The 24,281-nt window shown below is 46.3% G+C and overlaps 4 protein-coding genes across 8 annotated transcripts; 3 read left to right on the forward strand and 1 right to left on the reverse strand.

The window, feature by feature from the left end:
- The first annotated feature begins 345 nt into the window (after positions 1–345).
- Positions 346–9,157, forward strand: LOC105695123 (WD repeat-containing protein 81). Its single transcript, XM_012416435.1, has 22 exons — positions 346–429; positions 550–809; positions 901–1,060; positions 1,134–1,386; positions 1,467–1,629; positions 1,721–2,083; positions 2,162–2,362; positions 2,455–3,962; positions 4,030–4,326; positions 4,390–4,550; positions 4,896–5,759; positions 5,829–6,004; positions 6,158–6,465; positions 6,611–6,719; positions 6,796–6,973; positions 7,060–7,184; positions 7,261–7,605; positions 7,723–8,016; positions 8,269–8,418; positions 8,486–8,592; positions 8,679–8,916; positions 9,031–9,157. Exons 2-21 carry the CDS (start codon positions 594–596, stop codon positions 8,908–8,910), a joined length of 6,210 nt encoding a protein of 2,069 aa, XP_012271858.1. The 5' UTR covers positions 346–429; positions 550–593; the 3' UTR covers positions 8,911–8,916; positions 9,031–9,157.
- Positions 8,938–12,688, reverse strand: LOC105695124 (RAD50-interacting protein 1). 5 transcript variants are annotated; one of them, XM_012416440.1, is made up of 12 exons: positions 12,265–12,687; positions 11,954–12,192; positions 11,707–11,880; positions 11,504–11,638; positions 11,133–11,394; positions 10,800–11,025; positions 10,293–10,458; positions 10,058–10,223; positions 9,768–9,988; positions 9,533–9,698; positions 9,323–9,456; positions 8,938–9,253 (listed from the first exon to the last, which is right to left on the reverse strand). In XM_012416440.1, exons 1-12 carry the CDS (start codon positions 12,391–12,393, stop codon positions 9,070–9,072), a joined length of 2,202 nt encoding a protein of 733 aa, XP_012271863.1. In that variant the 5' UTR covers positions 12,394–12,687; the 3' UTR covers positions 8,938–9,069. The 5 variants fall into 5 exon arrangements, with proteins under 5 accessions (XP_012271863.1, XP_012271860.1, XP_012271862.1 ...); XM_012416437.1 differs by having other exon boundaries at positions 8,938–9,456; positions 9,533–9,988; positions 12,265–12,422; positions 12,505–12,688; XM_012416439.1 differs by having other exon boundaries at positions 9,533–9,988; positions 12,265–12,688.
- A 334-nt stretch (positions 12,689–13,022) lies between these two features.
- Positions 13,023–18,263, forward strand: LOC105695165 (dual specificity mitogen-activated protein kinase kinase 4). Its single transcript, XM_012416505.2, has 11 exons — positions 13,023–13,293; positions 13,370–13,570; positions 13,661–13,862; positions 13,944–14,015; positions 14,084–14,204; positions 14,317–14,409; positions 14,575–14,752; positions 14,830–14,949; positions 15,111–15,410; positions 15,590–15,816; positions 16,101–18,263. Exons 3-11 carry the CDS (start codon positions 13,820–13,822, stop codon positions 16,264–16,266), a joined length of 1,320 nt encoding a protein of 439 aa, XP_012271928.1. The 5' UTR covers positions 13,023–13,293; positions 13,370–13,570; positions 13,661–13,819; the 3' UTR covers positions 16,267–18,263.
- A 1,931-nt stretch (positions 18,264–20,194) lies between these two features.
- LOC105695042 (forkhead box protein J1.2) lies at positions 20,195–24,258 on the forward strand. The gene is made up of 4 exons (XM_012416266.2): positions 20,195–20,524; positions 20,737–20,915; positions 21,043–21,369; positions 21,533–24,258. Exons 1-4 carry the CDS (start codon positions 20,248–20,250, stop codon positions 21,632–21,634), a joined length of 885 nt encoding a protein of 294 aa, XP_012271689.1. The 5' UTR covers positions 20,195–20,247; the 3' UTR covers positions 21,635–24,258.
- The last annotated feature ends 23 nt before the right edge of the window (positions 24,259–24,281 follow it).

A 24,281-nucleotide genomic window follows, 5' to 3' on the forward strand; every position in this document is an offset into this window, starting at 1 on the left:
TGACTAATTATTAAGAATAGATCAAATTTATTTATCCAGTATCTCAGCTACGCGATCGTTAAATTTCTCCATCTAAAATTGAATTTTGAATTTGCACGAACGAGGGGTAGTTCCATTACTTACCGGCCGATAACTGTGATAGTAACTAGTTTTGTTGCCAGATGACGCCATCTTGATGTTCTATCTCCTTGTATTATTATGAGAGTTCTTAGCTACTGTTAGGTCTATCGTTTGTAAAGGGGAAGGTTAGGTACAATGGCGGCCAAATCTGCAAGTTTTGGTTCAATTCGAATCAACAGGATTTTGTGGAGATGATTTTAATGCAGAAAGGTTTTAATCGAAGATATGACGCTAAAGTTTGAACTTATTGCTTCTTGAAGAGCGGTTCAAGGTATTCTTTGTATTCCTTTGTGACGTGCCAAAAGCGAAGTGAGTAATCGAATATACGTAAATACAAGGTTGTTTACAATCTCTCTTTCTCTCTAGCTGGGCGTCAGTATTAAATAAAATCGTGGTCGTTGTCCTTGCAACGTTTTATTTCTTGTATAGGACATTTTAATTCTGATATTAAATGGGTATACAGAGAAGTTGAAATGGAGGTTATCGTTAAAGAACTCGATATACCCAGAGAATATGTACGACTCGTTGATGGAAGGATTACTTTAACGATTCATCGAAGCTGGATAAGAAATTTATTGACGGCTGGTTCACTTGCATTCGTTAAACACGATCGCTTCACGGTGGATGAAATTGCAGCTCAGCCGTCTCTGGAAGAGCTGGGATCGGGTTGGGAAAGAGTATATGCAAAGGTAACGTTTATGCATATTCTGGGATAAAAGGAACAGATTTAGTTCATTTTGAGGTTTTAATTTTAATTTATAACGAAGCATGTTTCCTTAGGTTTATAAGAAACAACACAAGAAGGCCATTGTTCTTCCTCCTTGGATAAATACAGATTGCGCAAAATTTGAAGAGGAACTGTCCTTTGCACAGGTTCTTCAGTATGTAGCGAATACGAATTATAGAAACCTATGGAAAGAATTTTATAAAAAATATCAGAGTGAGTGTAAAAAGGAAGCAGTGTATACCTTTGAGATTTCAATTATTTTTAAGAAACTATCGTGTGGTTATAGAGCAGCGACACGCAGTCGGGAGGATGGATCGACAGAGTTTGACACCTGAGATGGAAGACGTTGATCTCATGCAAGAATTATTATCAAGAGTATACAATTGCCCGACGATACGAATAGAAGGCAGTGAAATTATTTTTGTAGCTTCGAGAAACTCCAATCTTCACTGCAATCTTCTCCCAGCTTTATGCACAATCGAGACTTCATCGGCATTGGTCACATTCTTCGAACAAACGGCAAAGCATTCTTTAAGAGAGTAAGTAATGCATTGATGAAAAACGGAATTTATTAATATTGAAGTGATATCATAATCAATATTATCCTATGTGATTACAGATGCGTGATGTTCAGTCCTGCTATTCTCTCTTCTAGTTACGGTAAACCTCTCTTCATAGTGTACCAACTGCTACGATTAGCAAGAGACCTGCACGATCTCGGACTTACCCTGGGTGAAATTACATTGAGTGACGTACTCTTGATGGACAATCTTACTATACAGGTAATGGAACTCAATCACTTTATTTCATATTATCATAAAGTAGAAACTATAATCAATTCGAATTGAACAACTTTTAGTATTTTCATGCCAGGTTTTGCCAAGATTGGAGGACAATGTTTACTTGTGGTCAAGCATAATAAATGATACAACCACTAAACAGGCAGCAACTCATAAAACTGCTCAAAGCTTATGTACCACGAAGTCTGAAAGAAATATTGAGAAGTTGTGCGAATCGTGGGTACGTGGCGAAATTACCAATTTCGATTATTTAACCGCCCTAAACGATTTAGCTGGAAGGCGTTATGGAGATCCTAGTTGTCACCACGTAATTCCATGGGTCACGGATTTTACCTCTCGATCCGGAGGCAACTGGAGGGACTTAACCAAATCCAAGTTTCGGTTGAACAAAGGCGATAGACAGTTGGACCTGACATTCGATTCCCAATCATCGGAGGTGTGTGCTATACAGTCTGACTTTTATCTTATCCAGGTAATAGTAAAGTATCCAAGTTTAGATTATGTTTTATCTTAGGTAGGCCACCATGTATCAGATGTTCTATCGGAGATCACCTACTACGTGTACCTCTCTCGACGGTACAGCAGATCAATTTTATGCAAACACGTGAGGCCTCTTTGGGTTCCTTGGGAGTATCCAGCATCGATACAAAGAATGCATGATTGGAGTCCAGATGAATGCATACCACAGTTCTTTACAGACCCTACGGTATTCAAGGTATCGATGATATTACCTTTCCTCAGCGTTGTACTTTTTTACACTCATTGTACTTTTAGAGTACTTAGATTAATATTTCCTTTTACTTGCAGTCCATTCACGAAGACCTCCCAGATTTGGAAGTGCCATCCTGGGCGACTTCACCCGAAGACTTTATTGAGAAGCATCGAGAGGCACTAGAAAGTCCCTACGTCTCCGAAAGACTACATCATTGGATAGATTTAACATTCGGTTACAAGTTGTCAGGAACGGCTGCGGTAAAATCAAAGAACGTGTGTCTGCAGCTGGTCGACAATCACACAAGCTTGACTGGTTCTGGGATAGTTCAATTGTTCACCCAGCCTCATCCTCAGAGGCTGGTGCCCTCTCCGTACTGGGGTAAAGTACCTCCACGTCTCTGCAGAATCATCACTAGTGGGAAAATGAAGAGCGACAGATCAGCCGACAGGATCAACGAGGACGAGGTCCAGGTCGCGGGCCTCGACGAGGAGTCCTCTTCTCCATCACAGAACGCGACGACGAGATCTTCCCCGTTGGCTCTAAGTCGTTTGTTGAGCAGATCTCGAGGATCCCTGCAGACTCCTGAAGAGAGCTCCAGACACCCCGAGAAAAGCTCCTCGAGCCAAATAATTCTTCCCAAGGACTACAATCCTGTGACGGCACTCGTCCAGGTGGAGACGCTGCACGCCTTCCTGAACAGAGCGAGCAACAAAGTGCACCGTAGCTCTGACGTCCAGAAAGTGGAGGAATTCGACGAGGCCAGCTCCTACGAGAGCTTCAAGCACCTGATCACCTGCGACAGGATTAAGGACCGACAAACCTTGGGATGCCTTGTGGTGGAGTTGTTCCTGGCAGGCAAACTTAGAGCTGTAGGACACCCGAGTCTGCGGTTCCGCGGCAGGACCTCCAGGAAGGCCAGGAGGAGACAAAGGGACGGGAGATGCGTGTCCTCGAGGCACCGAGATCGACTCCTGGAATGCGTTAATGCTCTTCGAGCTTGTCCTGATGCTCTTCCTCGGTGCGCTAGGACGATGGTCGCTCTTCTTCTTCGGATCAATGATGTCGTCCCTCGCAGCTACAACGCCATGGAGTCGAGCACTCTGGAGGCAGAAAGGGACGAGGACTCTGAGGTACGAGGTCGAGCAAAGACGAAATTACAGGTGGACGAGAAGGTGTGCAGACAAAGGTACCCTCCAGTCACATACGTGGGACTGCCTCCACCATCAGCTCATCAGTTCCTTCAACCCATCCTGGCGAGCCACCTGTTCCCCTTCTCGAGCTACTTTCGGCAGCTCTACCGAATCGTGGAGATGCTGAGAGAGTACGACGACCTCGCCAGGGAGCTGTCGATGGCCCTTGGCTCGGACGACGAGATCGACCCCTCCTTGGCGAGCAAGACTCGCACGGCTTTTCTCTGCAAAATGAGCGAGTGCAAGGTAAAAGCAGTCGCCAGAGAGCTGGACGCTCTTCTTCCCAGGGCGGGAATCGCAGGCTGTGAAGATCCTTGCTTCGGACTCATCGTAGGCCATGTAAGGCAGATCCTGGAGGACCCCTACGGAGCGGTGCTTGCTGCTTGGTACCTCTTCGACCCTGTAGCCAAGTGAGTTCCCCAGGTGAATCGGCTCGTCTAGATGGAATATCAAGGTTTAATATCTCTCCTCTTCAAGGACTCTGGGTCCGAAGACCACGGCGGACACCTTCCTGAACCCCATCGTCAAATTGTACGAGGTGGGGTCAGCGATGGATGGGTCTGTCCATGCGGATGTACTACCAACAGCCACCCTGGCCAAGTTCAGGACCATGCGACTCTACCATCGCAGCTTCCTTTTGAAGCTGATAGTACGTCTAGGGCTGCGTCGCTTCCTGGAGAACTTCGTCGCTCCCATGGTGGAGGCTGTTGGAGGCTACCGGGATCATCTGGGAGGCTGTCGCGACCTGGGCACTCGTAGAGCCGGGAATCTGAAGTAAGATGTCGTTTCTGATGCCTTTATCGTCATTCCTAGCTCTAACTTGATGTTTCCTTCTAGGAACTGCGACCTGGAGGACGCTGGGACCGACCCTGAAGCCACGATTGTTCTCTCCCCGCTTGAGGAAGACTCTTCCCTGGATTCGGAGCAGAATGTCTCATCGACATCCGCGCCGGCTGTTAATGAAGCAAATCTAGACTCCACTTCTAACGAGAACGAAGGTGCTGATGGGAGAGACCTTGAAGAGATTCCCAAGTTGTTTGTATTCTTACACTGAGAAAAAATTAGAAGTTAATGAAATCGAAACTATACGTTTCATTTCTTTAACTCCTTTCAAAGAAATAATTCTCTTGAAAGAAAAAGAATTTACTTTATTATTTCAAGATATAAATTATTCGATCAATGCATCAAAGTTAAGCATTCGGCATTTTTTAAGTGTAGACTGTATTTCTTTGATTTTATGCTACAAAGATATAATTTGTTGCGAGAAGAAATAATTTGTTTCTCGATGTAGGTATCTTTCCGTTTCATGTCCGTTTTCTATATCCAGAGTTTCTGACCCACAGAAGTGTTCACCCTGGACGCCGAAGAGGATTCTCCATCGGAAGAGCCGGCTCCGGCTTACAACCCTGATCTAGTCGTCGACCCTGAGCTCAGCTCCGAGTTGGAATACGAAGAAACGTCCACGAATTCTCCTCAGGCTTCTGGATCTGGTCCGACCATCGCAAAGCCCATCCCCATCCCGGCCAGGAACCACACGAGCGACGACGGCCTCGTCTGCACGGCAAAACTGGCGATAGATTTAAACACCATAGGATGCCACGTAGGGAGTAAAACCCCGAGCGAAGACGCGCCTTTCGACGGCTCCTACGTGCCACACGTCTCCGAGGACTCGTTGACTTCTTCAACAGACTCCGATGGGTCGAAGCCCGACACCCTGAAGAAGCTGGAGACCGTACAACGCGTCTTCTCCGAGAGGGAAGAGGCGAGAGACGCGGCAGACGAGTCCGAAGAAACTGGTCCTGGCGACGAGGACGACGAGGAAGGCTTCGAAGAGGACGAAGAGGACGACGAAGACGGAGAAGACGACGAGGATGAAGAGCAAACCCTGACGAGGACTGGCGAGGACACCACGGATGGACTGGAGACTCGCAGCGAGCAAAGCAATTCCACTGCTAGGAGGTCGACCTCGAACGAGTGCAAGGTGTCCGAGATGAGCGTCGAGTCGATCGTTTGGTTGTCTCATCGATTGGGACCTGTTCTGACTGCCAGATATTTGTCGCGGAATCTCCTCCGGATGCTGACCCTCTGCTATGCTGGGAAGGAGAGCCTGACGAACCTGGCTTGCCCTGAAGGAGACCTTGATGGAACCACCTTGGTCGGAGATCGCAGCGCGGAAAAGGTGCTGGAGTGTCTGGAGGCCATCGCCGGTTAGTTGGGTTTGGCTTTGGGGGTTTCTGCTTATCTTCGAGTTTCTTATATCTTATCTGGATTTATAGGCGTTTATGGAGAGCAGATCATTGTTCTGCAGTACTTTGCACACGCTACCAAGCTGTTGGCTTTGTGCAAGCGGAAGCTGATGGTGGGCCTTGAAGGAGGACTCGTGTCTTGCTTGGTTTTGCTCATCCACGCGATCCCCTGCCTCAGCGACTCCACCCTGATGGACGTTCTTCATGTGAGGAAACAGATTAACGTTATACCCAGGGATCTGGATTGAAAGAATAACCTGTGAGACTTACAACACTCACTGGAAATACATTTCGGTTCAGGTCCTTGGTTAAATTTAAAGTACTTTGGCGCAGCTTGAAAATTCCGGATTTCGTTGCAGGAAACTATCTTGAAGTCGATCCTTCACCCTACGGTCAGGCTGATTTCGACGACGAGATACGTCTTCCCAAACGGCAGCACAGCTCGCCACGCGTTGGCGGATAAATATTTGCGAGCTCTGCTTCGTCTGGCCCAAAGATTAGGAAATTCGGCGACGAGCGTTCACCTGGCTGGACCCATACATCGCTTCTTCCTCGCCTTCGACAAGGCCTTCGGCTACCGAGATGAGAGTTCCACGATGCAGGGAGATGAAAAGGAATCCCGAGGCATCTCGTCTGCATCCCACGAAGAAGACCAGGTCCCCATACGGTACTGAAAAGCGAGAAAGTATTCAGAGATTCCATGGAAGCGTACCCCACGTATGGGGGGAAGAGAGTCGCGTATGAAAAAGCGGGTACTAGGAGTAAGATATAGAATGCTTGTAATTTGCTATATATTCGCATTGATGTTCCAGGTACGACAGTTCCCAGCTTCGAGATACGTTCACCGATGCAGCAGCTGATTCGTACTCTCCTCCGGTTACTGTGGAGAGCAACGGCTCGTTCGACTCAGAAAGGAGCAAAGTGAGCATTTACATTTCTCCGTTAACAGGTAGCGAGATGTAGAACGTGCAGTTGTTAAACTAGAAATTTTTTACAGGCCCTGGGGGAACTGAAATCCGTGTTCACGGTGAGGTTTGCACGTAAAGCTTGCTCGATGTTCCATCAATACCTTGGCGATGCATCTCTGGAACTCGTCTCGAAGAGCCGCTTGATTCGCGACCTCTGCCACGAAGAAGGGGGCATACTTTACGACACTTCCGTGACGATTGCAGAAGGTACAAGTACCTCTGAGTCTCCTAAAATACGTCTGTTAACTCTACTCCTTAAACTACTAAAAGACTTAATTGTCAATTGTCTTCAGACTCGTCCTTCTCATCGTACTCCCCGGAGGAGCAGTGGGCCTCCTCGGACGACGCGTCCTCGTTCGGCAGAGACGTCGGCAGCTTTGGGAATATTTCGTTGATCGGGAACAAGATCGAAGTGCAGGTACCCGAGATCCACCGATTGAGAGTGGATGGACCACTCCATCCAGTTATCTTATATCTCTGGATGTCTTTTCCAGAAACGAGACAAGGATTCGTCGAAGCTGGACCAAGCTAGATCGCCGGATCACCAGGTGCCACCGAGTCCCTGGCTGGGCTCCAGGTCGACCGGACGATCATCTCGTTCCTCTCAATCGTCTTCCTCGTCTCAAGGTCGGCAACTTCGTGGAAACTGGCTTGCTTATTGGGAACACGAGATCGGCAGATCGGACAAGGACTCCGCCTTCAACGTAAAGCAGATCAAACTTCAGTCTTTTAACGGGCACTCGAACAGCGTGAGATCCTTGCATGTCCTGGACAACGAGAACAGCTTCATGAGCGGCAGCAGGGACAAGACCGTCAAGCTCTGGAGTCTGCGAAGCCAGGTAAACTGATCTCTTTCTTTTCTATTTTTAATATCTTAAGCCGATATGAGAGTGGCATCTAAGGAATCAATTGTTTATCAAGCTTTTCTTTAAACTGGGTATCGCCTTAATGTCCAGGGTGACGGCAGCACAGTCTCCTCTTGCCAGTACACGTACACGGGGCACAAGAAGTCCATCTTGGCCCTGACCTTCGTCGAATCCGTGAGATACGTGGCAACCTGCGACGGGTCCATTCACTGCTGGGATCCGTTCATGGGTTCCCTGGTGGGCTCGCCGGAAACTACTCGACCGGTTCCCATAAACACCCTGGCCGCTTGTCCAGCACCATCGAACGTGTTGCTTGCAGCTACCGTGGACGTTACCTTGAGATTGGTCGATTGCAGGACCGTTAGGTACACCAATGAATTGAAGGTGGGTTGCCGAGGTACCGAGGTTACTTGGACTTGGACACATACCTCACTTTTAGTGTTAAGACATATTCTAGACATTTAAAGACTACCGATAATAGTCAAATTTTTTACCCAAATGTTAAGAATACCCATGAAGAAATTTATAAAAAATTGAAATTTCATGGGACCTTCCTTATAGCCTTCATATTCACATTATGAAGCTTGAAACTATTCAACGGGTGAAGACGTTGCTGAAGATATCCCCATTTTACAGATATCGACGAATCCAAGTGCCCTGATAAGGCGAATTGCAGTAGCTCCTAGTGGACATTGGGTTGCCTTGGGCCAGGCATCGGGTTTCCTCACGATATTGGATGTTCGGACTGGTCTGATCATCGCTTCCTGGAGGGGACACGAATGCGAGGTACTATTGTCTTTTCTGGCTATTTGTGATTGTCAATATCGAGGATCTGACGTCCTTCCATTTGTAGATACTGCAACTGGAGGCAGTAAACGAAACCACCATCATCAGCTCCTCCTTGGACCAGACTGTGACGGTGTGGAGTGCTATAGATGGGAAACTCAAGTTCCACATGAAGTGAGACGCACGGAGTTTGACTCTGTCGAATAAAAAAAATGGGACTGTAAAATAAACGTATGGCTTTAATTTACCTTACATTGCAGGGGCATCACCGAACCCGTTCACTGCATGGCGATTTACGAGCAACAGCTGATATCGGGAACGACGGCCAATCGGATCGGCGTTCACACGGCAGTTCAGGCTTCCACTACATTCTCGTCCACAAAGCTGAGGTCTGATACCTTCAAAGGAGTTCTCACTGCTATGACGGTTCTTCCGCTTAACAGATTGTTGCTGTTAGGCGCCGACAATGGCGGAATCAGTCTACTGTGTTAACTCCCGGTATGTTAGAATTTTTGAGGTATTCAAAGGCGAGTAATCATTTAAGAGGTAATTCGGGTGAAATAACGAGGGAACTTTCGGTTCCTTAAATTTTAATCGCTGGCCGTTTTAAAGGTACCATCTCGCGTTGAACAACGCGTGGAAGGGATCAGACTACGACAAGCTGGTGCCAACGTCCGTCCTCGTCTTCAGCACTGCCAGGACCGATTCCAGAGGTAATTTGTAGATTCCAACATCGGCCAACACCTCGGTGGTGTTCTCGTCGGTCTCCAGAGCTTCCATCAGAAGCATCGCCGACCCCAGAGCCATGTTCAGCAACGAGCACGCCTCTCTCGTCCTTAAAGCCAAACAAGAGGCGTACAATTGCTTGTTCAAGCAGCGATAGACAGAGAATTGAGGAACGTACAAGGGGAAATGCGAATCAGGCTTGCTGATGTAGAGGCCGAATAGTGGGAACAAGTTCCTGAAGATGTCGTGCCGGAACTGAGCCGCACCGCCGGAGTTGAATCGGTTCGTCAGGACAACCTCTTCGAGTAGGTACTGCAAGCGTTGGGAATAGATCATTTAGTATCGCTAGGAGAAACGAGGGAAGTCGTCGACGATGCTAGTTGATTACTTGATCGAACTGGCCTGCCAATTTTTTTAAAGCTCGGGTGAAGAGAGACCGGGCGAGGAGCTCGTGGAGACTTCGAAGACACGTAGCTAGCTCGTGGAACATCGCACAACCGCTGGGGGTGAGAGACAGCGAAGAGATCTCCTTCTCCGACTGCATAGCGAACCATCTGAAATGTGGAGCATTTGTATGACAACTATGAAGTTCGACCTCGACCCTGAAGATTTGCGAGACGTACTTGTCGGTTCTATACGGCCTACTCTTCGCCTTCACGTCCATAACGAGCGAATCGCAGATCTGTTCGATTAGTTCCTTCTCCAGCCGCTCGAGTAGCACTAAAACTTCAGAAAATACAGATCCGTCCTCTTCGGCAATATTCTCGGCCACCTCGGCTTCCCAATTCTCCGCGAACTCGGCAGCTTCGAACTGCTTCTTGAAGAAGTGCAACTGTATGAAGTGCTGCAACAGAATTTACAGTTTTGGAGAATCGGTGACAGTCTTTTATATTATGATGCATCTTTTACGTACAACTGTGTCGGCCCATTCTACGAGCACACTAGAAACGTAACGCTGCGTGTTTAATATTTTTGGAACGATCGATGACAATGGATCGGTGTACTCTTCGTGTAATAACTGCAAGAGACGTACTCTCCAATCGTCTATCAGCTCCAGTTGCAACTCCAAGAACTGCAGTCTGTGAATAAAAGTGCCGTGATGGTTTGGGAATTGTGTGATCGTAGTTCAAGGTTGAAAGTGGATCTACCGATGTCCAGGTTGAGGCAGGTGACTGTAACGATCTGTGATCGTCATGAGTAGGGTTAGGAATGCTTCAGCACATTCGGTGACTTTCATACCGTCATTGCTAGCTCCGGTGAGGGTGTCCCAAGCAGTCTCCGAACTCAGAATGGCGTCCATTTTCTCGGTTGCATCTAAGTGGGGATCACAATTTTATAACAATTAAACATTTGAAACATTTCTCTGAACTGGATATACTGAATCAATTGAAAATTTGCCATCTAATATGGATGATCCGAGGACAGTCCTGACACCCATGAAGTTTCAATATTTTAAATTTATTTATACATAGGATTTTAATTTATTATGAGAAATGAAACTTCATGAGTGTCGGTACCTTCCTTAGAACCTTCGTATTCAAGTATTAAAATTTCGAGCGATTCAGTAAACCCAATTCAGGAGAAGTCTTATAAACAATTGATAACTCGGATGCCATCTTTACATCACTTCAATTTTACTTTAGTGAAACACTCACATTTCTTCTCTATGTTTATCCATTTTACGAAGATATGAGCTTGCGTCAGGACAAACACAACTCCAGGTTGATTTTGAGGGTACAGTAAGGAGTCTCGAAGTTCTCTTTCAAATCCAAGAGACTCGTCCACTAGATGAGCGAAAAGTGCGTCGTCGTATTGAACGATGGACAGTTCCGAATGAACTTTTTCTACGGCTAACTGCACCAGACCTCGCATAAATTCAACCTATTTAAATAATGTATCGGTAAGAGAGAATGTAATGGAATTTGACTAAATGTACCAAAGAAATACATCGATAGTACTGCTTAGTTATACTTTGAAACGTTACGTACTTTGGCATTTACATCGAGATTCAAAATATTTGCAACAGGCTGGACATGTTTGTGGACCCAAGATGCGAGGCTTTTAATCCAAGTAAGTATTTGAGTGAAAAACCACTCTGGTTTGTCCTGACGATTAGTTTGCTTCGCACCACTGAAGTGGTATATAAACCTCTGTTTTAATGGCCGAATTAAAAGTGCAATTGGTAAACTGATCGATGCGAAGTCAGTTAAAAGTGTGGAGGTGACAGTCGACTCTGTCGTTGCGTCTTTCCTAAGTAAGATCGGTTAAAGATTGTATCTCTTGAATCTTTGTGTAGAAAAGGGCCTATTACTGTTAGTTGCAATTTTATAATACATTCATTGTTCTCTAGAAAGGATACGGAACTTGGAGTCGCAGTAAGTACTCGGTGATCAATGTAAATCTGACCATAACATCCGAAGGCTGTGAAACTGCAGCAGATGCATTAGATCCGGTGAAAGGCCATTTAATTGTCTTTAAAACTTCATTGAATTCCCTGAAAAATATTTCAAGGAGAGTTTCAAAAATGTATTATAATACCAGAGTAATGACTTTTATACTTACTTGGAGAATTTATCTTTCAAGTGGTCGTACCAAAAGTGATGCGTCTCACGGAGGTAATTAAGCAAATGGTGACACTTGGAGGATCTAACTTTAATACTAATCTCTAAAAGGTTCTCATAGTATGCAACTGCTGATTCGTCTTCTTTCGCCAAAAACGATGTTTGTATTTTATTACTGAAAATTTCCAAGATTATAGTTATTGCAGAGATAAATGCTAACGTGTACAAATGTTTGGAACCATGGTTACCTGATGTCTTCGATACATTGTATGAATTGCAGATATCGTACTGACTTTTCCAAATAAGTTATTTCATCAATGCTCCCTCGTAATTCTTCAATTTTACATGACTGGGACGTTTGTTCCTCAATGAGAAGCCGTAAAAATTCGCAGGAACGTACACAATCGCTTATCTGGTCTGCTAGACGCTCCGTATCCTCGATCACTGCTTGAACCTTTGGTGGTGCCTCTGTCGAGGCCAATGACAGCTAGCAAAGCATATATAATTCAGCTGTTAAAGTCGTAATTATTTTTAAAAATTCACATTGCAAGGTACTTACCGACTCCTCAATTTCTTTCCGTTCTTGCTCAAATTGTTCATGCAATCGACTGACATTGTCTAAATTCTTCAAATCAGAGCCGAGCAAAGCATTAAGTCTTTGTATAGCGCGTTGTTTTTCGTCCGCCATCGTCAGTATTATTTTATCATTGCATAATTCTGTAATTACAACGTTACTATTCTAATCCTGTAAATATTCAAATTATAAGCTGTTGCTCTTGTAATGAGAATGAGGTTATACCCTCAATTTATTAATGAGCTCTTGAACTATATCTCGTCTTTCATGTTCAATCAGTCGCACAATAGCCGACAACTTTTAAACAATGTTAAAACTACTCAGCACAAATAATATTTTCCATTAAACGCCATATAATTCGTTCACTTTATGTACATATGTATTCAACTCGCGATATGTCGAGATCACCCGTTGAGCGAGATTATCGTTATAAAATACAATACACGCTTTAAATATTACAGTACATAAATAATATAGAAGGACCATTATAGATTTATTTAAATTAACTTTCTTTCGCTGAAAGCAATACCGAAATTCATATCGTTAGCGCTCGTTCTTGCATGTAATCTATAATTAAATTACCCGCCATATTCGCAAATATGAACCTGTATTTTCAAAAATGGCGGCCAACGGAATATTGAGGTGGCACGGCGACCGGCAAATGGAGGAACTACATACGTGCAAGCTTTAGAAATTTCCTTGTCGGTAACGAGTGCGTTCCTTTGCCAATTTACGGTTTGCCCTCTAGAGGAATGTTTCCTCGTTGCCCATTTCAGTCAATTTCAGCCGTCTTCCCCGCTGCCAGTTTCTGGGATGGTCGTTAACTGATTTGCCTGGATTTGCCTAAGAGATTCGTTGGTGGCTTCGCCGACCGATTGTCATTGAAGGTGATTAAAGGCTGAAAGACCTAAGTACCAGTTTTTCGACTCGAACGGCCCTCGATGTGTTTCTCGTTCGGGCTGGCTGAAGCAGTTAGTCTCCGTCAGTCTTGATTCGCTCATTCTCGCGATCCTGGTACGTATTTACCATCTTTTAACAATTCACCGAGTGCCTCGCATGTCTGGCTTGTCTAAACGGAATTCGTCCACAGTCTGGGGATTCGTTGGCTAGGTCGTAGGTCAATCATTCCAGACAAACCCAGTATTATTGAAGAGACTCTACGGATCGCTCTGGTGAGGTATATCCATCACTTGATCGGTGCGGAGCTGATTTTTAAGTCTTTGATCTACTAGCAGAGGTTCAAACGCTAACTACAAGCTCCACAGTGTACCCAACATTTAATCGAATCGTGGTAAATATTTATGTACCATTTGGTAAATACGTAATCTCGTTAGAGTCAATAACCTACCTGCGTTGATACTATTGATTCTGTTATGTTTAGAGGCAAAGCAGAGGAGCCAAATGTTTTGGTCACTGCGCGGCTTATACGCTAAGCCGATAGGTTCATGGGAGGAGAAATCCTAAGAGAGGAATACCAGGAAAAGTGGAGTTCGGGCTGAAATTATTTGGATAAGGGGAGTTGCGTAAGAGCTAGATTAAAATGGCTGAGAACCAGGGTAACTCTTCTGGTCAAGGAAACCAGGGTAAGAAAAACTTGCAAGTAAAATAGACATTCTTGTATTGAATAGATCGGTGTACTCATGGTACTACCTCACAAATTACAGGTGGCAGCAGGTCATTTAATTTTCAACGTATGGATTTCCGATCCAGTGGTGATGTACAAAATGATATGTCTGGTATGTAATGTCTTGAAGTAAGAATTGTACAAGGAGCAATGGAAATGTATTTTCATTTCCCTTTTTAGCGGAGAAACGACGACAGTTGAAGCTCAGCTTTCAGTCGCAAAGTGGCAGTCCACCGTGTACCAACTCGACAGATTCGTCCTTATCGTATACGACGAGTTCATCAGTTTGCCCACCACTTGCGTGAGTATATCCATAAATGTCATTGAAGCACGATACATGTTCCTTGTAACAAATAGAAATAAAGGTGCAAGAAACCGATACGTGGCATAATTTGATGAAATCAACATTGCAGGGCATCTCGTCCAAGCTTGCCTTTACCGTTGGCTAAGTTACCAGCCAGGCCTCGTCCCGTGACTCAACAGGAGTTCCTACCAGATAAAGCAAGGTATAGGAATACATTATATTCTAAAAAATGGGATAAAGTTCCAGAAAGCTTCAATTAATTTAAAACCTACACCTATATATTTTTACCCGCTGACTGATTATCAATATGACAGTGAAAATCTGCACAAAAAATGTTCATTGAATTAATGAAAATTTAATTAATTAGGGAAAAGCTACGTATGTGCCAGTCGATGCAGAGTACTGGCAAGCTGCAGCTGTCACCGGACACTGTGTATGACTTTACCAGCGAAGATCTCCAAGATTTGGGCGAAATAGGGAGAGGAGGTTTTGGTACTGTAAATAAAATGACGCACAGGATAAGCAATACTGTCATGGCTGTGAAGGTGAGAATTGTTTTGGATCCTGTCGACTAGAGACAGAGAAGTAAGGTACATGTTCATATATTTAACGACTTTTTCAGCGAATTCGCTCGACAGTTGACGAAAGGGAGCAAAAACAACTTCTGATGGATCTGGAAGTTGTGATGAAGTCGAATGAATGTCCCTGCATCGTCCAGTTTTATGGGGCCCTGTTCAAAGAGGTGATTATCGAGTTTCTTTCGAGTGCTTACATGGAATGTGTCCTTAATACATATCTGACCTCGTGCCTAAAAATGATCAAAAGCTGGCCGAATTAACGCAGGCGGTATTAATTATAGACGCTATTCATCTCGTTCTTTTTCTACTTCTTTTTATTCCACAGGGTGACTGTTGGATATGCATGGAGCTGATGGACACATCGTTGGACAAGTTCTACAAGTTCATATACGAAAGGCTAAACGAGAGGATACCTGAGTGCATTCTAGGTAAAATTACCGTAGCCACCGTGAGGGCGTTAAATTACCTGAAGGAGAAGCTGAGGATCATCCATCGAGATGTCAAACCTAGCAATATCCTGCTGGACCGACGTGGCAATATAAAGCTCTGTGATTTCGGAATCTCGGGCCAGTTGGTGGACTCTATCGCACGGACTCGCGATGCTGGCTGTAGACCTTACATGGCCGTAAGTTTCCAAGGAAAAATTATCACTTAAGGTTATATGAAAGGGTCATGCTATATATATATCAAAACGTGAAAATATTTATAAAACTTTTCCCTAAACTGGATGTAGAATGACACTTACGTGTCGCCTTAATTATATTATTACTAATAAGTGTAATCATTTTGTTTGGGCCTGACCAGCCGGAGAGGATCGACCCTCAAAGAGCAAGAGGGTACGACGTCCGGAGCGACGTCTGGTCTCTTGGCATCACGCTGATGGAAGTCGCGACTGGTTATTTCCCATACCCTAAGTGGAACTCGGTCTTCGAGCAGCTTTATCAAGTAGTGCAAGGCGACCCGCCTCGTCTCTCGCCCAATGACAACGGGAACCGATTCACCATGGACTTCGTCAACTTCGTCAACACCTGGTAGAAAGGATTATTTCAAATCGGTTGTATTAAGATGATATGAAAGGCGCTGAGAAATCTAATCGACGTCGATAAATTAATATTCATATATATACCAATTTTGGTGGTAACGCCATATTGAATACTCAAGCGGTAATGTAAGCTGGCGCGTCACTCTAAGGATAGGCAATCCCAGGTGCACGATATGTCCATCCGAGTCATGCACTATTGGATGCTGTCCTCGTAAGCGCAATTGTATCTAAGCAACGCATTTCTTGGCTGATGGGGTTTCTTCCGGATTTCAGCTTGATCAAGGAGGAGACCCAGCGGCCGAAGTACAACAAATTGCTGGAGCATCCGTTCATAAGGCGATCCGAGGAGGCCTCGATCGACGTCGCGGCGTACATCAGCAGCGTCCTGGACAGCATGGCGAACAATGGAGTCACGCCATTCACCACCAATCAACCTTAGGAGCGGAATAGTCGTGTCGATCAACGATTCCCGGTCCTTGGCTCGTGTCTGGTCGCGTCAGTCGTCTCGGGGAAGATCGTCGACCCTGGGAAACCTGCCGAAGGGGAAGCGTTCCTTAGGGGTCGCGACGTCCACGGAAATACTCCAAGTAGATAGTGCGGGAACTCGCTCGCGATTATTAATGGCAAAGCGAGGGGGAGACGGAAGCGAAGGAATCGTAGAGACGAGAGCGGACTACTTACTTACCTGTACTTTCCTATTATCGACTTTTTATCGCATCTCGCACCTTCAGCACGACTCCACCGTGTGAATAGACACGAGGTACACAGAGGACTATTAGTCGCAGACCGGATGTTTCGCTCTAGTTTGACACGAATTAGGATCTACCTCTGCATTTTTTACCGTCCCTTAAGGCGGTGCGAAAGTGGCGTCCGAGGGTTCCATCGGTTATGGACGCTTTTATTCGGACTGCGTGTGCCGAATTCTTCCAAATTTTACCCCGGGACTGTGGGGCGAAATTCATTACGTCTCATCCCTAATGTTTATCTGGCGATTTTCAAGAAATCCGGGCGTTTAGCTGCGGTTCATTTTGCAGTATTGTTGCTTGTGAAAACGTACCCTTACGCCGTGGCCCTCGAGCGTCACGGAACGGTCAAGAAGGAACTCGGAGAGCGAGGGAAGTCGCGTACTCATTCGAGCCGAAATTCGAGATTTCGGAGTTTCCGTTTCGATAAAGATACAGCGCAGGGCCTAACGACCCCCAGACTACCGGAACTCGAAGCGGCAGACATTTTTGTATCTGGTTTGCGACGCTTGCGCGTATTAACGAGCGTTATGCATTTTAAGGGGATGCGAAAGTGGCATCCAACTCGTTCGCGCAGCTTTTCTCCAATTACGATTTACAGAATCGTCTTAAACCTTGCAACGTGAATACGGAGACTGCAAGGAAGGTCCTGACGACCATGAAATATCATTTTTTTTTATAAGTAATTTTTTTTAACATCTGTAAACAAATGTAATAAAAATTGTAATTCTACGAGTGTCAGGACCTTCCTTGCAGCCTCCGCATTCACGTGGTAAAATTTCCGACGATCCGGTTAACCCAGCTCGAAGGAAAGTCTAATAAACGAGACCTCTCCGACGCCACTTTCGCCCCACCTTAAGGCGTCACGAAAGAATCATTCTCAATATTAATTTAATGTTAATCTTAAACTTTTCCCCAAACTGGGTGCACCGAATCGTCGGGAACTTCCGCGCGTGATCACGGAGAGATTCATAAAGGCCTTGAAATTCCCTAAAATTAATTTCTCGAGAAAAAAAAAGAGACATGTTCTTCGGGAAAAATAAACATTTTTTTTATTAATTAAGTTTCACTAGTATCGCGCCCTTCCTCCGGGCCTCCGCAATTATGTGATGAAGTCTAAAATGATTCGGTGCATCCGGTTTCGAGAAAAGTGGGATTTTGACGTTTTGGAGTATTTAGAGCGATCCTTTCGTACCGCCTTAAGGCGTCCACCTAGGTAGGCGGGCAAGTAGGCTTACACACTAGGAACCACTCCAAGCGATAGGTCGTATGTCGCACGGGGACCCGTATATGCGAATGCGAGTACTTGCACGTGCGTACGCGTGCACGCTCGTGCCTTCACACATGTACATACGTGCATACACATCCGTGTACATATACATACACAGCGTCGCCGCGGATTCCGTCGTTCCCGTGACCGGCCGACCAGCGAGCGAGTCGGTACCGAATTTGCCAATTGTACATAGGTCATACGACGTGTTTCGTTTAAACGTTTCGCTCCCAAGTTACCGCGCGTAGGAGGAGGGAGGGAGGGCGGCGACAACTTGGTAAAGGTTGGTGGAAAGGCGAAGTACAAAGTACAAAGTACCTTGTTGTTGCGCGTTCCGGCGATTTAATTAGGGCAAGCTTGCACCGACGTCGAAGCACTGTAACCGAGAGGGTAATAAAGTGACGGTAAACTGCAACGTTAAAACACTCGGTGTAAGCGACTTTACCTCGAGCCCGCACGATCCTCGTTATCGGGGGATGATAACGAAACGAGGAAACGGTAGTACCGCTTCTAGAAGTCGAGGTAAACGAGGTTTACATGGGTTAAACCGCGCCTCTAGTAGTTAAACTTCGGTTAACTCGAGTTGTGGAACCAGGCCTAAGTGGCAAGGGATGAATAATCCCTGATGACTATTAAAATGAATATTCACTATTCTGGATAAATGAAATAGCGGAGAATGGGAGAGTCAGATGTTTTTTTAAATTGCAGAAGGAAGCACGGGTATGCGGGAGGTGGACTCCACCTGGAGGAAGGAAGGACGTTTTATCGGGTCGGGGGCTGAAGAGGGGGCCCTGAAGGACCTACCTCGAGGACCCTCCACCTACTACACTACCAGGGAGGCAATAGTAGTTATAGAAAAATATAGTTGTTTTTCATTTACAAACAGGAGAACAGGTGTCCTGGGGATAAATTAGGCGGGACATTTCGGGGGTGGAAAGCCGAAGGGACCCTGAAGAGCGACGGCCACCCGGGCAGGTGCACCCCTTCGAAGAGTGGCCGAGCCAACGAGGAGCTGCGCAGGTTGGGCAGGTTGGACTCGCTCGAATCGATCGAGACCTCTCTAACGTTTTCCTCCTCCCCCACAGGTGGAACCCAGGTGAGGTGAGGCGAGGCGAGGCGAGTCGCGCACCTGTCGGTCCCGAGGTGTCCGGCCAACAATCGTCCCCGAGGGTACCAGAGTGCCCCAAAGCGTCGCATCGTGATCCAGTTCCCGTCCTACACTCCTCCAGGGGGTTCCCATAACCAGTACCTGCGACGACCTGGGGAGACCCATCAAAGAATCGACGTTACCCAATAGTGCCGACGTTCACCGATAGTGTTAAGGTTCTCCGGCAGGGTCGGCGCTCCCTTCCCTTTTGCGTTATCCAAGAAAGAATAGAAGACCCCAACGTTCATCGGCAACGTCGATGGGTCCCTTGCCTTCTATGGGGAGATAGGAACCAGGAGGTACCCCGACCCCCGACGTAGATTCGGTGAGTCGCAGGATAGCTCTTCGTCGTCGCCACGTAAAGTTGCATTATCATAGGAAGATGATATACCCAAGGTTTGATAATAGCGTCGACTTCAGGAACGATCCCCATACCTCTCACGGGATGATAGTTACCCTGAGGAATATCTTCGGGGAGTTGCAGAAACGCTCTTCGGGTTCGCCGAGCCGCGTTATCACGCGAACCAGTGGGGAACCTCGAATATCGATTCCTTCGGTCGAGCTGCTAATGGAGAGAAATTGCGTCGCCGAAGTCGTCGCGTCGACGTCGCCGGGTCGCAGCAAGCTCTTCGTCGCCGACCTATGGTTACTCTTCGGCTCGTCATTCCCCGAGCTCTTCCAGGAAGCCGGACACTCGCAGCAGAGGTCAAGGCTGCTCGCCGGGAACACTCGAGCCGAGGCCTGGGATCGATTCTTCTGAATATTTTATGGGGCCTCCGCCCCCTCGGGACCGATGTTTGCTCGTAGTCGCTGCCAGACCCTGAAGAAGCCTCGTAGGGCTGGAATGCCTCGACCGATACCTCGAGCGATATCCAGGACGAGGTGATAGAAAATCAGCAGAGCTTTTTGGGGCATCCGCCAACGCAGATTCGTGGGGGGTCGGACCCCCCTGGTCCCCTGGCAGGTGCAAGGTGGAGGCCACGTGCCGAGTGTCCCCCGTCGTTGATTATCGATCCGGACCTCGGAGATATCCCGCTTCGTCGTGACGTGCCGGTCGACGTCCCCGTCGAGAATAGATGACCCTACTAATGATGATAAAAAATTAATATTTGTTGTGCAGTCTCGCAAAAAATAAAAATGCAAGACCGCGATATTCGCGTTGTACGAGAGTATACAATATGTAAATACCACTGTACTTATACGTAGTCTGGTTTCTTCCAGGATTCGGACCCAGAGGATGACCAGGAGCGACCGAGGACGATGAAGGCGAGGCGAGAGACGATGGACGGGAGTCCTCTTCCGGCCAGGATGGACCAGTCGAACGAGGCCGAGGAACCCGAGCTGACGAGCCTCTCCTGGCTCCAGTCTTTGGACATCACCAGCGTGTCGAACCTGCCGACACCCCCGCGTTCACCGTCGCCGTTTTCCCAGCAGCAGTCGCCCCCGCCGCCGCTACCTCCACCACTTCCTCCACCGCCCTCCCAGGGCGGACATCGGGCCCCCAACAAGATGTCGCCCTTGCTCAAGGCGGAACTGGGTAGAAAAATAAGACATTTCCACTTTTAGATAAGGACAACATCGCCGATAAAGGTTTACTCTTACTCCAGGGATAATCGCTACTTAAATGACACGATCTAAGCATCGATACAGAGACATCTTTTAGTCTGCGATATTTATAAATGTTACGCTAGGTATATCGTTCGCTATGTCGAAAAGATTGTTTTATCTAACGTTAGATGTGTCTTTCAGACCTTGCGGAGAACGCTGAAAAGTATCGACGGGATGCCGACGCGAAGCCTCCCTTCTCCTATGCAACGTTGATCTGTCTCGCGATGAGGGCCAATGATAACAAGTTGACCCTGTCCAGCATCTACAGATGGATCAGGGAGAACTTCACGTTTTACAAGAAGGCGGACCCTGCGTGGCAGGTAAATGTGCTTCCAGTCGCGTTTTAAAAAACGCCGAATTTTACAATCGCGACATACATCGATTATTTGCTTTTTCTTTTGAACGAAAGGAGAAGGCAAGGCCAAGACTTAATTCCATATCTTTCAGAACTCGATTCGCCACAACTTGTCGCTGAACAAGTGCTTCGTCAAGCTGCCCAGGGCGAAGGACGAGCCAGGAAAAGGTGGCTTTTGGAAGCTGGACTTGGACAGACTGGAAGAAGGTCGTCGCTCGAAAAGACGCGCCTCCTCGCAGAGGGCCAGAGCCGGGAAAACGGGCTCTTCAGGGTCTACCGGGATCCTCTCCAGGGTCCAAGGAAACCGGGACACCCGCCCCAAAGGAGCAGGGAATCCTCAGGGACTGTATGAGACTCCTCCCAGCAGCGTTTCGCCTCCCATCCCGGAAAGCCTCTCCGAGGTCCCTGAATCGACACAGGTCAGCCTAAATTTCCTTCTATATTTAATATTTCTCACTCCGTTATTTAATGTCCCATCTAACTTCTATTGGGAAACTCGGCAGAGTTTCGCGCGACATTACATTTGCGTGGACATTTATAATGAATTAATGCGTGGGATAATTAAAAGTCCTTTAATTTTAGGTCAGCCTTACCGAGGACGACCTCACGGGACTGCTGATCGCGACTGTCGGCTGGGACGAGAATCAGCTGGACCTTCTGGACTCTCTCTTGGATTCCCTCTAAAGGGAAAATCTCGTTACGGAACCGGATGATCGCTTGGAGTGGGATTTTTTAATGGGTACCCCTGAAAAGGAAAGAACCAGCTGATGAAAGAGGTCCTACTTAGCGATGAGCAAAATTGGTCTTGGACTTGAAAATTTAGTTAAGACTTGGCCTTGCGGTCTTGCAGAAAGGGCAATTGCAGCCTTCACCTTACAGTTTGGCACTTACTAATAGTTCAATTGCAAATCGGTCTTGGTCGAAGCACTTTTCGCAACACTAAGACCAAGACCGATTTTGCTCATCGTTAATCCCGGTTGCTGGATGCGAGAAGTCTGGATGAAATTGCGAGTATTCACGGTCATTGACGAGCTCACTTATCGAAAGTATTAACGACCGAGTACCGTCGACGGACTGCGTAATTATAGCGGACGAGGTTGATTACCGTCAGGTGCCTGATTGAAGTCTCTCTTTTTTAAGGGTGCCTCCTGGTTGGCATTCCAGATTCGACATCGAGGTGCGCGATGGGCAAAACCAGCAATCGAGTCTCGGTAAAAGGAATGCAAAATGTTTCTTTCGAATCGAGAAGCAACCAGGAGACGTCCAAGTGCAGCGAGAATTCCTGGCAACGAGGGCTGCCACTTTCTTTTTTTTTTTTCACGAATTCTTTCTGCACATCGGTGAGTTTTAAAGCGGAGGAGAAAGTATGACTGCAAAATCACTACCAGGGTTTATTCCTGGCTAAAGTTCCAATTATATCGTCGCTTCGATGCGGCCGTCGGTGTTTCAAGGGAGATCATTTCCGTCCAAACAAATTGTACCTCTTGGAACGCCGCCACTTGTCGAAGCACGATTAAGGTGGAGTGAAACCCTCATCAGATCAGTCGACTCTAAGACACTTTTTTTTTTTAAGGGTATTGAATATCCGTCCGAAACTTTGACACATGACTCGTGAGCTCCTAGGAATTGTACAAGAATTTACGGCACTCTGTTAATCGAGAAACTCGCATTTTAACGGAATAAAGTCTAAAAAAGTGTCTTATGCGCTGCTATGCTAAAACGACGGTAACACGAGGCCTCGGAGTGAAAATTTAGTTGACACGGAAATCACAGATGGCTCAGAGGTATAAAAAGCGAACGTCGGCAAGGTTGGTGTTTAGAAGATTCTTTTTTACCGACTTTTAAGTTCCTCGACGTGTTTCACTTCACCATAAGTTCTCCGGGCTCTCCTCCGCTTTGCGTCGAACCCTTTCTAGCGTTAACTGTCAAGTTCTGTGAATTGTTCTCAAATAGAGTTAGGGTGGTGTCAGCACACTGGTGGAAATTGTCGAGTCGGTGTGTGTGTTTTGCGCTCTAGCTCACGCCTTTAAAGAGTCCGTCCAGAGATAACGTTAGTATTAAGCTAAAGTGTAATAACTGAGTACAGTATGCCATCGTCGCGACGAACTACAAGGTGTCGCCTCGATCGATCGCGACGTCGACTGCGTCTATATATTATTACAGTGTATAGAGGATTCACGTGCCTTTAAACCAGAGTCTTAGAGGATTCTTTGTGTGTCCGAGTTATCAGTGGCTAAGTAAAGTCACAGACACGGTGGTCGACGTGCTCAAGCCTTGCGCCGCCTACCTTTTAATGCTATCGAGTTTCTATCAGTTCGGAGTTATTTACAGTGCGAAATATAGAATAAAGAAAACCTTAAGCCTGGGTCAATTACGCGAACACCTAACCCTTATTTACTCGGCACTTTGTTACATATATCATGATACGAAAGAGGCTATATACATCTGGGAGGTCAAATCGCATGGGAAAGTACTTCCCGAATTGGGTGTATGTGCCGATTAGTTACAAATTTCACCACGGAAATGTGGAGGCCATAAAGTAGGTCCTGAGACTCATGAAACATCATTTGTCTTTAGGGGACGTGGCTACTCATCTTCTCTCTGGTATGAAGGTAACATAAAGTCCCGCATTAATGTAATTTACATCACCTGAGACGTGTAACGTAAAATGCCTAGTAATTTACAGTAAAAAAAGAATTACGTAAATTACCTAGGGCATTTTACTCGCCCAACCCTGCCGGTACTCCGTCATCGAGCATTGAAATCACCGAGGCGCTCAAATTATTATTAGAGCAAATAAAAGGAACGATATTCCGGATTACGCACTCGTTACGACTCATTAGTATGCGTACTCCTTTTCTGTTCCTTTTTTTTGTCTCTCTTTTCTTCATATTTACGCAATACGCACGCGTTACAGGGTCACACGTGAATCACGAAGTGAGCGGTGGAAACGATGCGGTTAACAGGCTAACAATAATTGTATCTTTGATGGAGGCCGAAACTCGATTATGACGCCATAAAAGGATGTAAGCTCTTCCTAGACCGTCGACAGGTGACGAGTCGAACAATAGAATCGCTCGAGGGGCCTTGCGCGCGATTTCTGTCGTTAACTCATTCGACGACTGGCCAAACACCGGTTAATTCGTGGTTATCACCTGAAAAAGCATTTCGCGACGGATATGGATGGACTGCACGCACGGAGCGAATGATAAGAATCGGTTTACGATGTTTACGCTAGCTAGTATTGTCTGAGAGATATTTATACACGTCGCAAGGTACTCCAGGAACGAAAAAGTTCCCTAGGTCGAACCGAGATTCCCGAAGGGTTCCC

This window comes from Orussus abietinus, unplaced genomic scaffold (genome assembly GCF_000612105.2).
Source record: "Orussus abietinus isolate OABI.00-Male unplaced genomic scaffold, Oabi_2.0 scaffold86, whole genome shotgun sequence".
In the NCBI taxonomy this organism is placed as follows: Eukaryota; Metazoa; Arthropoda; class Insecta; order Hymenoptera; family Orussidae; genus Orussus; species Orussus abietinus.

Coding starts and splice junctions, on each gene's coding strand:
- LOC105695123 (XM_012416435.1), top strand. CDS start 594: ATGGAGGTTATCGTTAAAGAACTCGATATACCCAGAGAATATGTACGA. Junction 3,963..4,029: donor CTCTTCGACCCTGTAGCCAA/GTGAGTTCCCCA, acceptor CTCCTCTTCAAG/GACTCTGGGTCCGAAGACCA. Junction 8,419..8,485: donor GGAGGGGACACGAATGCGAG/GTACTATTGTCT, acceptor TTCCATTTGTAG/ATACTGCAACTGGAGGCAGT.
- LOC105695124 (XM_012416437.1), bottom strand. CDS start 12,393: ATGGCGGACGAAAAACAACGCGCTATACAAAGACTTAATGCTTTGCTC. Junction 11,639..11,706: donor TTGAAAGATAAATTCTCCAA/GTAAGTATAAAA, acceptor AATATTTTTCAG/GGAATTCAATGAAGTTTTAA. Junction 10,224..10,292: donor CTGCCTCAACCTGGACATCG/GTAGATCCACTT, acceptor TTTTATTCACAG/ACTGCAGTTCTTGGAGTTGC.
- LOC105695165 (XM_012416505.2), top strand. CDS start 13,820: ATGGCTGAGAACCAGGGTAACTCTTCTGGTCAAGGAAACCAGG. Junction 14,950..15,110: donor ATGGGGCCCTGTTCAAAGAG/GTGATTATCGAG, acceptor TTTATTCCACAG/GGTGACTGTTGGATATGCAT. Junction 15,817..16,100: donor GTCAACTTCGTCAACACCTG/GTAGAAAGGATT, acceptor TCCGGATTTCAG/CTTGATCAAGGAGGAGACCC.
- LOC105695042 (XM_012416266.2), top strand. CDS start 20,248: ATGAAGGCGAGGCGAGAGACGATGGACGGGAGTCCTCTTCCGGCCAGG. Junction 20,525..20,736: donor CTTGCTCAAGGCGGAACTGG/GTAGAAAAATAA, acceptor TGTGTCTTTCAG/ACCTTGCGGAGAACGCTGAA. Junction 20,916..21,042: donor AGGCGGACCCTGCGTGGCAG/GTAAATGTGCTT, acceptor CATATCTTTCAG/AACTCGATTCGCCACAACTT.